This window comes from Canis lupus, chromosome 8 (assembly GCF_003254725.2).
Source record: "Canis lupus dingo isolate Sandy chromosome 8, ASM325472v2, whole genome shotgun sequence".
NCBI classification, from domain to species: domain Eukaryota; kingdom Metazoa; phylum Chordata; class Mammalia; order Carnivora; family Canidae; genus Canis; species Canis lupus.
In genome coordinates this window covers 57446877-57460577 of record NC_064250.1, presented here as the reverse complement: position 1 = coordinate 57460577, position 13701 = coordinate 57446877, and the positions used below count along the sequence as shown (strand labels likewise).

General features: G+C 40.1%; 1 protein-coding gene across 3 annotated transcripts in view; it reads right to left on the bottom strand.

The window, feature by feature from the left end:
- Window positions 1-4756: 4756 nt before the first annotated feature.
- Window positions 4757-13701, bottom strand: part of FLRT2 (fibronectin leucine rich transmembrane protein 2) — a 100473-nt gene continuing 91528 nt past the window's right edge. For all 3 annotated transcript variants that reach the window (XM_025443926.3, XM_035719555.2, XM_025443925.3), the window contains exon 2: window positions 4757-13256. In XM_025443926.3, coding sequence (XP_025299711.1) covers window positions 10844-12826 — 1983 coding nt within the window. In that variant the 5' untranslated portion in view covers window positions 12827-13256 and the 3' untranslated portion in view covers window positions 4757-10843. The remainder of the gene's footprint in view (window positions 13257-13701) is intronic.

The window sequence follows — 13701 nt, the reverse complement described above, 5'->3', positions numbered from 1 at the left end:
TGACATAAATTATCTTGTTGAGTCTTCACAAGTACTGTTACCCCATTTCACATATAAGGAAAGGGAGACTTAGAAACATTAAATAATAACACCCAGGTACAAAGTGAGAGTTCTCTGTGATTCCACAGCACTTTTGAAAATTATGCATGTTGCTTCCCAAACATATTGAGTTTACTGTTGCTGTCACTAATGGGGGACACGCAAGTCTTTGTAATAAAGTCAATGAAACTGAGTGTTTGCATGCTCCCTGTTTTTCATCCCATATACATCTTCCTGAATTTATAAAAACATATGACAAAAATCAGCCCAATTCAATTACAGCTAAACCTCATGGAAAAATTACAAGAATCAGATGGAATTTAATGTCCAAAAGAACTTAAGAAATCAACCAAAGTCTTATGCTCTGGACTAGAAGAAACAAGACTGAGAGATAATGGTCGTACCCATGAGCCAAGGGAGACCCAAGCCATGTAATCCAATTTCTGGACATTAATTCCATATATTTTCAGAAAGTACCTGACATGATCCTGTGCTCTATGGCTGCTGTTAAAGTAAGTAATTACCCCAGGGACAAATAAGGAATCTGAAGCATAAATATGCTCAAGGCCCAAAGTTAGTATGGATTGGAGCAAGGGTAACTTAAGCTCTGGACATATACAATACAATAGTCTGTATAGAAACTGTAGTTCTCAGGCGGCCCAGGTGGCTCAGTGGTTTTGCGCCGCCTTCAGCCCAGGGTGTGATCCTGGAGACCTGAGATCGAGTCCCACATCGGGCTTCCTGCATGGAGCCTGCTTCTCCCTCTGCCTGTGTCTCTACGCTTCTCTGTGTTTGTGTCTCATAAATAAATAAAATCTTTAAAAAACAAAAAGAAAAAGAAAAACTGCAGTTCTCTATCAGAGGTGATTGACCTCCATTACATAGCAACTTGTTCTTGCTTATTCCACATACACTTTTGGAGTGCACTGTATTCCAACTAATGATAGCCAATATGTAAAACAGTTAACAACAGAAAGAGCTGGGGGGCAAACTATCAAACAGACACCAGCCCAAAGAGAAAAGAAACTGGCCACAGACCACAGGAATGCCAGTATTGATTTATACCTGCCAAACAACTGCCCTGAAACCAATTAAACCCTTCAGTCAAGAACTAGAAGAGAAAGTATTTGTTTCCCCTAGCATCTGAATGTCTCAACTTCTGCATTTATTAAACAAGGAAAGGCAGGATAAAAAGGAAAATAATGCTAATATGGACTCCCAGTGAGTGAGCTGCTTTGAGACTATTTTAACTATCATCAACAGAAAGTGTACAGAAGGAAAGAAACAACATGACCTATCTGAAGATGATGCATGTCTCTTAATTACAACTAGATTACAAAATTGAGAATGGTATTGGCTGTAAAAAAGTAACTGTGTGACAGCTGGTAGACTATCACATCTGCATTGCAAAACCATTAATACGTTCTTCGATTTGGAAGATCCTAGATCCATAGATCCTATGGTTGGTCATATAGTAAAATGAAACAAAACTATGCCATTTCACACTATACACTTTTTAATAGAAAGTTATTATCTTGATTTTTAAAATGTTTTAATTTTCTAATGATTTCCTGAATACTCCATTCTAGGGCACATTAGATACTCTTGAATTAATTTTCGGCAATAATCACACATATACATGTTCAGAAGATCCAATAGGAAATATGCTAGCTACACTACAAAGAAGTTTATTGTTTCTCCACTCAGCAGCGCTGGTCAGTGGTCCCATCCATCATGCGACAGAGGACCTGGTATGGTTCTGTGCTACCTTATGGCACTCTCCCTTACCCCAATTTTTCCAGGAAAAAAAAGAGAAAAGAATAGGGGGAAATGGAAAAACCCTTGTCAGGCTTGTATTGATAATGGTTGTACACAGAGTTACGTGGAATTTGGGATGCTAATTACCTTTAAATAGATGACTCGTACATATAATTCTGATCTTAATACTCACATAGTCTGGTTTCTTCATATAAAGTTGGCAATGTGTCACCCTGTGCTTGCAAATGAGGTTTGTCTCAAATATACGTGGTGCTCAATGCCATTTATTCAATGCTCCCTTGAATCTGAGACACTGCCAACTGCTTTCCATGCCTGCACTTCTGACAATCTCCATATGTGTCAAGCTTCACTATCTCTATTTCAGGTAAAAGAAACTAATGACCATAAAGTGTAACTTATTAACAAAGAGAATTGGCAGAGACAGGTTTCCAAAGTAAGTCAGTCTGTTTCAATTCTGAGTTCTTAATAACTACCACCTCTACTGCCTTCTTCTTTATGGGAATATCATTTCTAGAAGAGAACTACTTATTCCTGTAGCAAATAACCAAGACAATACAATGTGAACCTCTAAATGATACGTGTCATATTTTAGATATAAGATATGGCACAGTGAATAATGAATGTCCTGTTTGATACTGCTGATGGAAACCAAAAAAAAAAAAATGTACTTCTGGTTTTTACATGTGAAAAATTCATCTTGACTAGCAAACTGTCAAAATGTTTTACTTTGACTTTATGTCTATCCATACTTTGGGTACGTCTCATGATGATGACATTTTGTTGTAAGACGAGTCTTCAAGATATCTCTTTGTATGTCTTTCTGCAAGTTGGCTCAGAGCTTTGAGATTGTCTGTAAAATATATTTAAAAAAAGTATGTTCTTCAAATCATTTGCATAGTTCTCTCAGCCCTCCTTGTGGGTATAGACATATCCTAATTTCATAATAAAGCTTCCAAGTCAGATAAATGTATGGTCATCAAATAATCATGAAAACAAAAATGTCCGTAAAAACTGTCATGGGTAAACAAGAGATTTTTTTTTTTTTTTTTTTAGAAAATGTATGTTTTATTTATTCTTATAAAGTGCATATTGTGGCATTTGAGCAAGGCTAATTCTACATATCCAGAATTCTACAAATCATTCTGAGGCTTTTAAAAAAATCATCCAGCCATAGAGGATTGACTAAGCAGCTACTGTTTGAGCTGCTGCTGTTCAGGGAAGCCTGACCCCAGAAGGAGCCTGATATCATGGCAGAGTCCCATGTGCTCTGTTCACATTTTACCTAAAATCATGTCCTGAACACCTGCCAAAGGCTGGGCGCTGTACTCAGCACTGGACATTACACAACAATTGACAGAGTATGTCCTCTGTCTCCAAGGGGCTCCGAGCATAGGCATGTAACAGATCCATGAAAAACCACAACATACAGATGCCATAAATACAAGTATTTTAAAGTTCTATTAACTGCACACAGAGGGGTCAGATAATTGACAGATGTGATTTGAGAGGCTTCCTAAAGGTGGGGACACTTGGGTGTATCTTGAGGAAGGAACAGGTCACTAAACTAAAGAGAAAGTGAATGACATAGGATAAAAGATGAACAAAATTACAGCAGTCTGAAGGAGCTTGAGGTCTCTTGGAGAGATAGACTCTGTTCCTAGCCAGTCTGTCTAGTCTAGAGCAGGTAATGAATGAGGAAGACATACTGGGAAGGAATGTCAGAGAGCAACGTATATATGACCTATGTGTCGTACAAAGAGTTTGAATTATCTCTTCACGTCATGGTAATGGAATATTTTGAAACCAAGACAGTGTCACAATCAGGCTTTCTTTATAGATTATTATCCTTTGTCCCACGGTGTGTAGGAAAGGTGGAAGTGGACTAGAGACGACAGGAAGGGTTTTCACCATGTCAGAGTTCAGAAACTGAGAAAAGAAAACACATTTGAGAAATCTTACAAGTCTTGGAAGTAGAAACACTACCTGATTATGTAAATGTAGGAGTGTGAGCCAGCTCAAAGAAGGCAAAGAAGCAGGAAAAGCCTTGCCCATGTGTTAAATGCCAGTAACTTCCAGGAAAGATTTTCAATGATGCAAAGTTTACCATCCTGGAAAATAGCCTCATTCAGTACCAAAACTTAGCAGGCCTCAGCAAATATTTGTGGAATAAGAACAAAATGAAACTAAAAGAGGTTCTTACTGCCCAAATCAGCGGACTCTCAACCAGCACGATTTTATATTTGATTAGGAATACATTGGCCCAATATGGAAGTTGATGATGTCACTGAGATGATAAGAATCTCCTCAAGGAAATAATTTATTTTTCATTTAGTTTAGACTTCATACCAAGACAATGGACAAATGGGCTCATCAGTTGGAGTGTGCACTAAAAAGGCATCTGTTTTAGAGTGTACCAATTCTTTATCTGTAACTGTCAGTATAACTGCTGAAAATAAAGCTCCTATAATATCCTCTAAAGCACACATTTTCTATTTGTGCTATGAAAAAAAAATAAAAAGCATAAATTCAGAAGCCCGTTTGCTAAGGCCCTAATAGATTCTGACATATGAGCATCTTCAACAGGATCTACAAAATACTTCGAGCAACCTTTCAAGTATGAAACAAATTCATTACTAAAAATAATCTGACTCAAGTCCTTTTAATAGTCCTTTCAGCTCACCCTGTGGGTTTACACATATCTTGATTCCATCTGAAGCTTTCAAATCAGATAAATGTGCAGCCACCCGATAATAACAAACAGAATTTCTATTAAAAAAATAAGGATGGGTAACCAAGAGATTTAAAAGTATTTTGGGGATTTTTAGAATGTTCCCTTATCGCGAACAATAATCAGTATATTACATCCATTGAGCGAAGTTGTGATATCTCCATCATCACAAATTTTAACCAGTGATAAAGAAGTTGTCCTGAAGGCTAGTTAGTCTTAAAGCTAGTCAATTTATTAAGAGACAAGAAATAGTTAAGCGTCTTAAGAGTCATGTTTAGGGTTAATTCCCTGTAATTACTCTTGTCATTTACAGGTTTTGTGACCATGGACCAATCACCATACTTCTTGGGAAGCAGAGTTTTACAATCTGAAAAATAAAGATAAAGTACCTTATATGGTTAAAGACAAAATGTGACCACGTGTATTAAAGCATCCTAAATATGGTCTTACATAGGTGCTCAATAATTGTCAGGTGCTAGTTATTATTGTTTTTGATTTATATTCAAGTCCAAATGGAAATTTAAGGTTGCATGTCTAATTACCAAACACAATTCCTAAATGTTCAAGTACGTAGTATATGTTTGAAACTTTTAATTCAAATTTAATCCTAATTTTATCAATGCACTATCACTTTGTGTCATCTATTAAACATCAAGATCATCTAATATATACAACAAATGCATCATCAAATTTACCATGAAGTACATATGTTTCTTTTTTCTTTTGTTACTCCGCTGAGTTTGAGAGAATGTAAAGTCATTACATGGTCTCTGAGACTCTGGAATGTGTTAGAAAATGAGTTTATCGAAACTTTGAGCTCCTTAGCAGGAGAGTCATAGTTTTCTCCGAATTCCCAGAAGAACCTAACATAGTACTCTATAGAAAATACATGTAGAAAATACTTTGGGTGGATAGATTTCTTTAGGAACATAGGGAAGTAGAAGATATGCTTAATTTGCCTAAGACTGTATTTTATTCTTCTCTGAAACTTCTGAACTCAGCCAAGAGCCTGGAACAAAGTAGAAGGATTTCAATAAACTTTTTTTTTTCTTTTAATGAATTGTATTCCTTGAATAAGGGTCTGGTCTTCACAGAGTAAGGTCTGTAATTCTTGGTAAAAGTAACTAAGAGTTGCCAAGACATTTCTCGACGTAAAATCACCCAAATGTAATATGAATCACCTGTTACCATTGCTTTGCATCTTAATTTTCCAACAGAGAGTCTATAAATAATTAACACTAGTTAACTGAAGTGTTGTGATTTTATTTCCTGATTTAATCTATGTCAAGTACATTATTAGTGAGAGTTAAAGAGGGGCTCTGGCAAACCTTGAGATAAATCTGAGTTGCACTGGAGCATATGAATAGATAACATTTTCCATGAGTGCTCATTGGAAGTATGGGTGGATGAGCTATAAACAAATCATAAGTAGAAACGTACCATAAAAATTCTAAAGGAAAAGTGACATTTAAAACCAATAGCGCATGTTATGAAATAGGGGCAAAGACTATTCCGATTGGATAACTACATTGGTATTTATCTCTATGCCAAATAACACAGCTTTCACAAATACAAAACAACATGCTTAATGTGTGTGTGTATACTAAAAAGATATTCATAGGAACACACAAGCTAGTGGAGAAATAGAAAAGAACAAGAAGATGTCATGTAAACCCCTCTCACAAAAAGGGTCCAACGGCCTTAAAAAAATACAAGTTGTCTTCAAAGTAGGAGAAAAGGAAAAATCCTACTACTTCCTTCACCCCTGCCACCCTCTTACATCATCAGGAATCATCCCACATTTCTTTTTAACATTAACAACGCAAGTATTGGCTGTAACCCAATGAACTTAAACACAGTGTGGTTTTCTTTTAAAATAAGCCTTTACTGAATATATCAACAAGGTACTGTATAGTGTAGAGTGAAGTTTGTAGTTAACAAAGTGTGCGACATGGTAGGTCTCAGAGGATGTGTAATGCAGAATCTTCCAGCCCCTCGCAGTCCCTTGTAGTGAGGACACACTAAACATAAACCAGAAGCAAATCAACATATGGTTCGAACAATAACAACTCATCGGGATTAACTTTCAGTGAATATATACTGGTCCTATGAGGGACAGACAGTGGAGACACCTTCACCTTGCCTCAAAAAGGTCATAAATTTTACATCCCATGGTTATCTTTATAAATACCTCGGTGTGTATTTGTGTGTGTGTGCAAGCATGTAGTAAATTTTTACTAGTTTAAAAATTCCTGTTGCGATGGCCTTTGTGCTCTTCTGATAGATGTGCACTAGAAGAAGAAAAAAATGAAAACTATAGCACAAGAATCCGATTAGTTTGTTATAACAGCAGTATCATGCATGTATAAATCTTTCTCCCCACAATCTGTGACAAGCATCCCTTGTTGCCAGCAATTGTCTTTTGTCTTTTGACCTTGCTGAAGAAATCAGAGAAGGATGTAAACTATAGCTTTCTTCATTTGTATTTTGGCAAAAAAAAAAAAAAAAAAAAAGGACATCAGGCCAGTTTTGACAAAGACTAAGAACTATAAGAACTAGTAGTTTTTGTGTTGTTCTGTTTTTGTATCTGTTTCCCTTTGGGGCACAAGGAAACTGTTCTGCTTTCCCATTAAGCAGGAAAAGTAAATCACGGGCAAAACCATTCTTCTCATGTTCTAATGTCTCCTCATGGTGGGTTTTAAAGAAAAAATGCTATAAACAAAGATGTCAGTGGAAATTAACCACTTCACTGTCAAAAGTTGCACTGGGCCTTCCAGCTGAGGTTCTCTGAACTAGGGCAGCCCTAGTAATTTATGTTCGGATTGGATGTCCGGCTGGCTGCACACACAGCTGGTTCTCCACAGAGGGGAAGTAAGCTGTGATCTTGTGAAATGACGAAGACCATAGTGATTTGCATTGGTAGGAAATGGAGCCTCAAAATGAGCTCCGTCATCAATACTTTTGCTAGATTGGTCACATTACAGGTTTTTTTTGTTTTTGTTTTTACTTCAGGGAATGTATCTAACACATTTTCAACAGACATCCAGATATTTAGAAATTGCATTATTTCTAATGGGATAGAATGTTTTCCACTTCTCACACAAGGAAACTAAGCAGGGAAACGCACTTTTGGTCTCTGCCTGTGGTGTCTATTGCGACAAGCTGTTAATGCATTTGACAGTTTTGAGGGAAACACAGAGTCCTCTCCCTATTCAAACACATCTCCCCAAACAAATAAGTATTAATGAAAGCCATGGGTGTGAATAACAATCAATAATATCTGTGTGATCATGGTTGTACCTTTTCCTTTAGACTTTCCTCTGCACAGGGATAGTTACCTAGCTCTGAATGTAGCTCTATATGATCTGATCACCTTGTTTGGTCAAACAGCATCAAGTTCTTTATAAGCCAGATGGTATGTATGGCTTTGTTTATGGACTTGGCCTGTACATTCAACTGTGACTCCTGACTCATCTCAAAATAAGAAACAATGACAGCAAAGGAGGCTCAATACAGAGCAGATGTATCAGCAAAACACACCCCCATGACTGAAAATGCCAGTCAAAGCCCAATCCAACATTGATGGTTGGCTATTCAGCAGTCTTCTTAAGACATACAAAACATTACAAATCCCATGATGTGCTTTCTGTCCTGGTGTAGGCGAGAGCCCTAGCTATGCTACGACAAGTGGGAGTTTGATCTCAATTTTAGTAGTCTCTGTCACACTGTGCGCAAGATCAAAGTGAAGCCTATAACTACCTTCTATCTCGTCATAATTCTGTCAATCCCATAAGACGTCATAGAAACCCTTCCAACATTGATCTTCTTGGCCCAAAGCAAAAACGTTTCAGCTGCCGAATATCGCGCTGGGGGGTTATACGCACAATAGAAATACATGAGAATGATTATTTTGTGGATAGAAGAGAAAAAAACCCTCAAAAGTCAAAGTACCATCATTTGAACATATAGTTTTATCTACACAGCCAAGGGGAAGAGGACAGTGGAAGGGAATTATCCAGTAAAATACACAAAACCCCATGTCATTGTCCTGAATGTTACATGGCTTACTATTACACTGATCACCTTCACAGACTGTCTTGTCCCTTCGCTGTGTGGAATTAGCTTTAAAAAAGCAACAGCCAAAATTTACTAGCTAATAGACTAAAATGGAAACCTAAGTCACTTTAGGATTAATTCAAATTAATTCGTAGCTAATTTCAGCTCAACTGACTGCAGTTTCGATTCTTGCTTCTACAACATTATAACTTGAGTTATATTTGCTGCTTATTGTGAGGGACAAGGGAGATTAAAACATATAAGTTGGGGGTACATTATTAAAGAAAATAAAGCTCTTACTATAAAGAAAAACTTGCATAGCATTTTATACCTAAACTCTTACAAAGAAGACACATCACAGTTCTATTTTGTTAAGAGAGAGGGGGGGGGAAACAAAATGATTGTGACATTAACTTCATAGGTCCCTAAGAAGTGGCCCGTGGTAAAGGAAATATGCAACACAGGGTAAAAATTGACTTTAAAAGGAATTTTTCCAAGGGTGTGTATTTTTTAGATAATGTATGCGATCGATAGCCCTTCTACATCTAAGGGATGAAAAGGAGTAAGTTATACATACTTTGTGAAGATGGGCATTACTTTGAAAATATGTAAGCACAGACATCCCTCCCTTCTCTAAGCCCTCTGCTCTATGTCCCACTCTGCCAAGGTTGGGGGAACAAGCCCGCACTCTGACTTGTTCATTTCTCGTGTTATCCGGTTAATAAAAGATTGATTATCCCTCCACAATTCCCAAAGAAGAGGGGCACTCAAGACTGAAAAGGAATAAATGAAAATTCAAAAATGGAATAGAATTCAAGTTCGGTCCAAGGTGGAAACTCCGTATTGCTTTAAAAAAAAAAAAAAAGCGAACATTATTTCAGCCAGTTTTGATGTATCTTTACAGAATTATTAGCACTGAAAATCAGTATACATTTTAAAGTGTGTAAGTATATATGGATATTTGTGCAACCAAGACTGGCATCTAAAATTTTCTTTCAAATTTTAAGCAGAGTGGGGGGAAAAAACCAAACAAATGTAGCATAAATAGCTAATTACGAAAATATATGTGAGGTGATTGGAAGACAAATTTGCAAGGGGATAAAGGTATTAATTCAAGCTATTTCAACATGATACTAATACAGTCATTTGATAAAGTAGAGCAGAACCACTGATCACTTGTTTTTGTCTAAATGGTTTTCAAATATCAACTTTAGTATATTCCAAACACTCATCTCTTGTTGGTCTAGATATCATGTTGACATAGCCTCAGTGAATCTACCCAAATAAGTCTCATTATCAAAAATAATTCCATTCAATATAATTCTTCCCGTTATTTTATTAGCCTCTTCTACAAAAGTATTCTAGAATATATCTCTGTTGAATGTGATTCAACCTGACATATAATTTGAATAGTAACACTTGTAAAGGGAGTTTTCTCGCTGGAACATCCTACATGTCCCTGCAGATGACCGAAATCACACTCAAGTCTCTAACTCTGTTATCGCATAGGGCCAGGGATGCATGAGGAGTGATTTTTTTAAGCTCCCAATCAGAAAGCCAACCCCCCCACCCCTGGGGTTTGAAGTTCTTTTCCAAACGTGTCGATTTCTGGGTTTTGCCAAGTTGGGTTAACTTATCTTACGGGAACGGGCTTCCTCGTGATGCTTTCTATACATTTCCTGCTCTGGGTCAAATCGGGGTAACTACCTCCTTTCTCGTATTTCGAAATGTCATACTTCTCTTCCAGGTCAGGAAGTGCAGAAATAGCACGAAGGTATCTGGGCCATTTCTTGTTTTACCCACATTATTTAGCCTGCCCTGATGAGGCCACTGCAATCTGCCCTCTCATCTGACCACCGACCGTAAGAAGGGAATTTATTCTGACAGCTTCTACGGCAAAATGGGTAGTGTGCATCATGAGGAAGAATCACTCCTTCTTTTGCCTTGGCGTTGGGTTCTCATTGTACAACCCTGTACAGTACTTCAGCAACTATTTTTTTTTTTAAGATTTAAAAAGCAAAGAGTTACAAAACTGTTTGTAATTAACTTGAAATAGAAAAGATAGCACTTTTTTTTTTTAAATCCCATTATATAGTACACCGTATAAATTACAGAGTATTCAAATGCACAAATGCATCTGGGTAACATTTATCAAATGTAATTCGCGTGTCTCTATGTGCACACACGTGTGTGTTCTCGGGAGTCCTAGTGTCCGCCTTCCTGACGCCGGGCCCCTGGCCGTCACGTGTGGCAGTGCTCCAGGTCTGGCACACTGCTGTTGCAGTATCGCATGTTGTTGGAGATATGACAGTCTGTATAATTAATGCCCCCATTCGGGGTGTAAATGGGCTGCAGTCTGAAATCTCCTTTAAGGAGCTGATCGTTATTTAAGGAGACGATCTGAAAGCTGGTCTCTGTCATCTCCAGGATGGAATTGTCCTTCTTGGTGCCGGCCTCACAATAGTCATCTTTCCGCCGGCCTCGGTTGTACTTCCACTTCTGGGACGTGTAGCGCCCCTTTTTGTGCATGTGCCAGCAAAAGACGCTCAGCAAGACCACGAGCACAAATATCACGGCGCCCCCGATCAGGCCCGCCAGCAGAAAAGGGGAGCCCATGCTGTGCGAGGTCGTCTGCTCGTGGCTGGAGGCCGTGTTGCTGCCATTGTTCAAATAGGAGGCGTGCGTGGTGGCCTCGGAACAAACGGTATCTTCCACCGCTCGGTAGTTAAAAGCATCCAGGGGCACTAGGCAAATCCGATAGGTGGATCTGGGCTCCAGGTTCACCAGGCTCAAGTGCTGCTTCTCGCCGCTCACGATGCGTTCCTGAACGATGCCCCCCACTAAGCTGTGGCCCATTTTCACCCACGTGAGTTTGTACGCCATCACCGTGAAGAGGGACAGCCAGCTGACTTGAATGGACGTGTCATTCACGAAATGCACAGACAGCTGGATCCGTTCGGAAACCGGCGGGGTGGCTCTTTCCCTGCCATCCCAGGCCGGGACGGTGGGCAGCCTGGCTGTGGTGGGAGTCTGCGGTGTGTGGCTCCGGCCGGGGGTCGGGACAGACAGCGTGGGGGGCTGGGTCGTCGGGGGCGCCGTACTCGGGGCCGGGGTAAAGGCGGGCAGCCCCGGGGTCGTGGTGGGGCACGACAACAGATTCATATTCAGCTCCCTGACAGCCATGCCCCGGACTTGCTCAGGCCCTTGGCACATGAAGCCTCGCACGTTGAGAGAGGAGGGGATGTACTTGAGCCACTCCGTGACCCACTTAATGCTGCAGTCGCAGAACCAGGGGTTATTCCGAGCCGTGAGCTGCTTCAGGTTGGAGAGGTTATCGAAGACCCCTTGGGTCAACACGCGCAGCTGGTTGTTGGATATGTCCAGCCGCTCCAGCTTGCGCAGGTTTGAGAAGGCCGTCAGAGGGATGTGGTTGATCTGGTTGTCCTGCAGGTAGAGCCTGATCAGGTGTGTACCCGGGAGATCGGGGGGCGGGTGGGAGAGGGAATTCCGAACAATGGAGAACTCCTTGAGCTTGGTGAGATGGCTGAAGGTGCCGTCGGCGATGCCCTTGTTGGTCAGGAGGTTGCCGTCCACGATCAGACGCTCTAAGCTCGTGAGGTTCTGAAAGGCCATGTCTGATATGATGGCAATTCGATTTTCGTCCACTCGCAGCTCTTGCAAATCCACGGGGAGCCCCACAGGCACGCTGCTCAGGTGATTCTTGGACAGAAACAACAGTTTGAGGCTGATCGCCTCCCGGAAGGCCCCGTCTTCCACCCCCACTGTGGATATCGAGTTGTCATCCAGGTGAAGCTCCTCGAGCTTCAAGAGCTGGGCGAGAGCAGCCCGGGAAATGGTCTGAATGTTGTTTTCCTGCAAATGGAGAACTCTGACGTTCTTGGGAAGGTTCATGGGGAATTCATCCAGCTGGTTGCCATAAAGGTAGACCGTGTGCACCGACCGTACGTTGTGCAGTTCCGCAGGAAATCCAGCATTATTAATTTGGTTGTTGTGGAGGTAGAGCACGGTTACGCCCTCCGGGATCCCAAGAGGCACTGAGGTCAAGCTTCGCTCATTACAGTAGACAAAGTTCCTATCGCAGCGGCACACGCTAGGGCATGCCAAGATTTTTGACACTTGTGAGTAGAGCCCCAGGGAAATGAGAAGCCAAGATTTCAGGAAAAAAGCCCCATGGCTGGGCCACTGTGTGGTCTGCAGGCCCATTTCTGAAGTACAGAAACAAAATACAAGGTGGTGGGGAAAGTAAAAAGGAAGAAAAAAAAATATATATATATAGCAAAACCAAAATGACTAGACGGGGTTCTGTTAAAGTCCAGAACTCCAAGTGGAGGAAAAGTCTCGAAGGCCTGCGGTTAAAGAATTCTCCTGTGGTCTCTGGTCTTATCAGCCTGTGTTGCCTTCTTTGTTACCGTCCTCCATGTGCAAAAATAACAATAATAATAATAATAATAACAATAATAATAATAATAATTTCAATAGGGAGAATTTTCCACACAGGCGATGAGTGAAGCCAAGTTATCAGCGGTCAACAGGGACCCAACGAGGCAGGCAGAACTAGAACTCCCTTCTCGTGCTGGAGATCAGGTCAGCGTTGATGAGACTCTGAACTTCTTGGTTAAGCTCAATCTGCAATCTGTTGTAGGAAAGTAAAGAGAAAAAAGTCAGTTAAGGGGAGAGTAATGGATGAAGTGCTGACCTGACTCTATGTCCTTCAAGAACAATGTTATCTGACAAATAACACCAGAGACAAGGGAGCTGGCATTAAGTGATGTTTTAAGGAACAATAATTTAGTTGAAAAGGTACTGAAAAAGGATCATGATTTGGTTATCTTATATTCGTTCAAAAGAAAACCAGACAGTTCCCCCTCACCATCAGTGAGTGTACTGTGAATTTTACATCCCAATCAGTATATTCTCTTAAATATCTATTCGCGTATCCAATAGAAAAGCCCACCAGACACACTGTTGAACCCACTGAATCAATAACGATGATCACCTACAAATCTGACTGGCCACACCTTGTTTCAAGTTGAAATGACTGACTAACTAATACAACCGGAGGAGAAAAAAATGGGAAG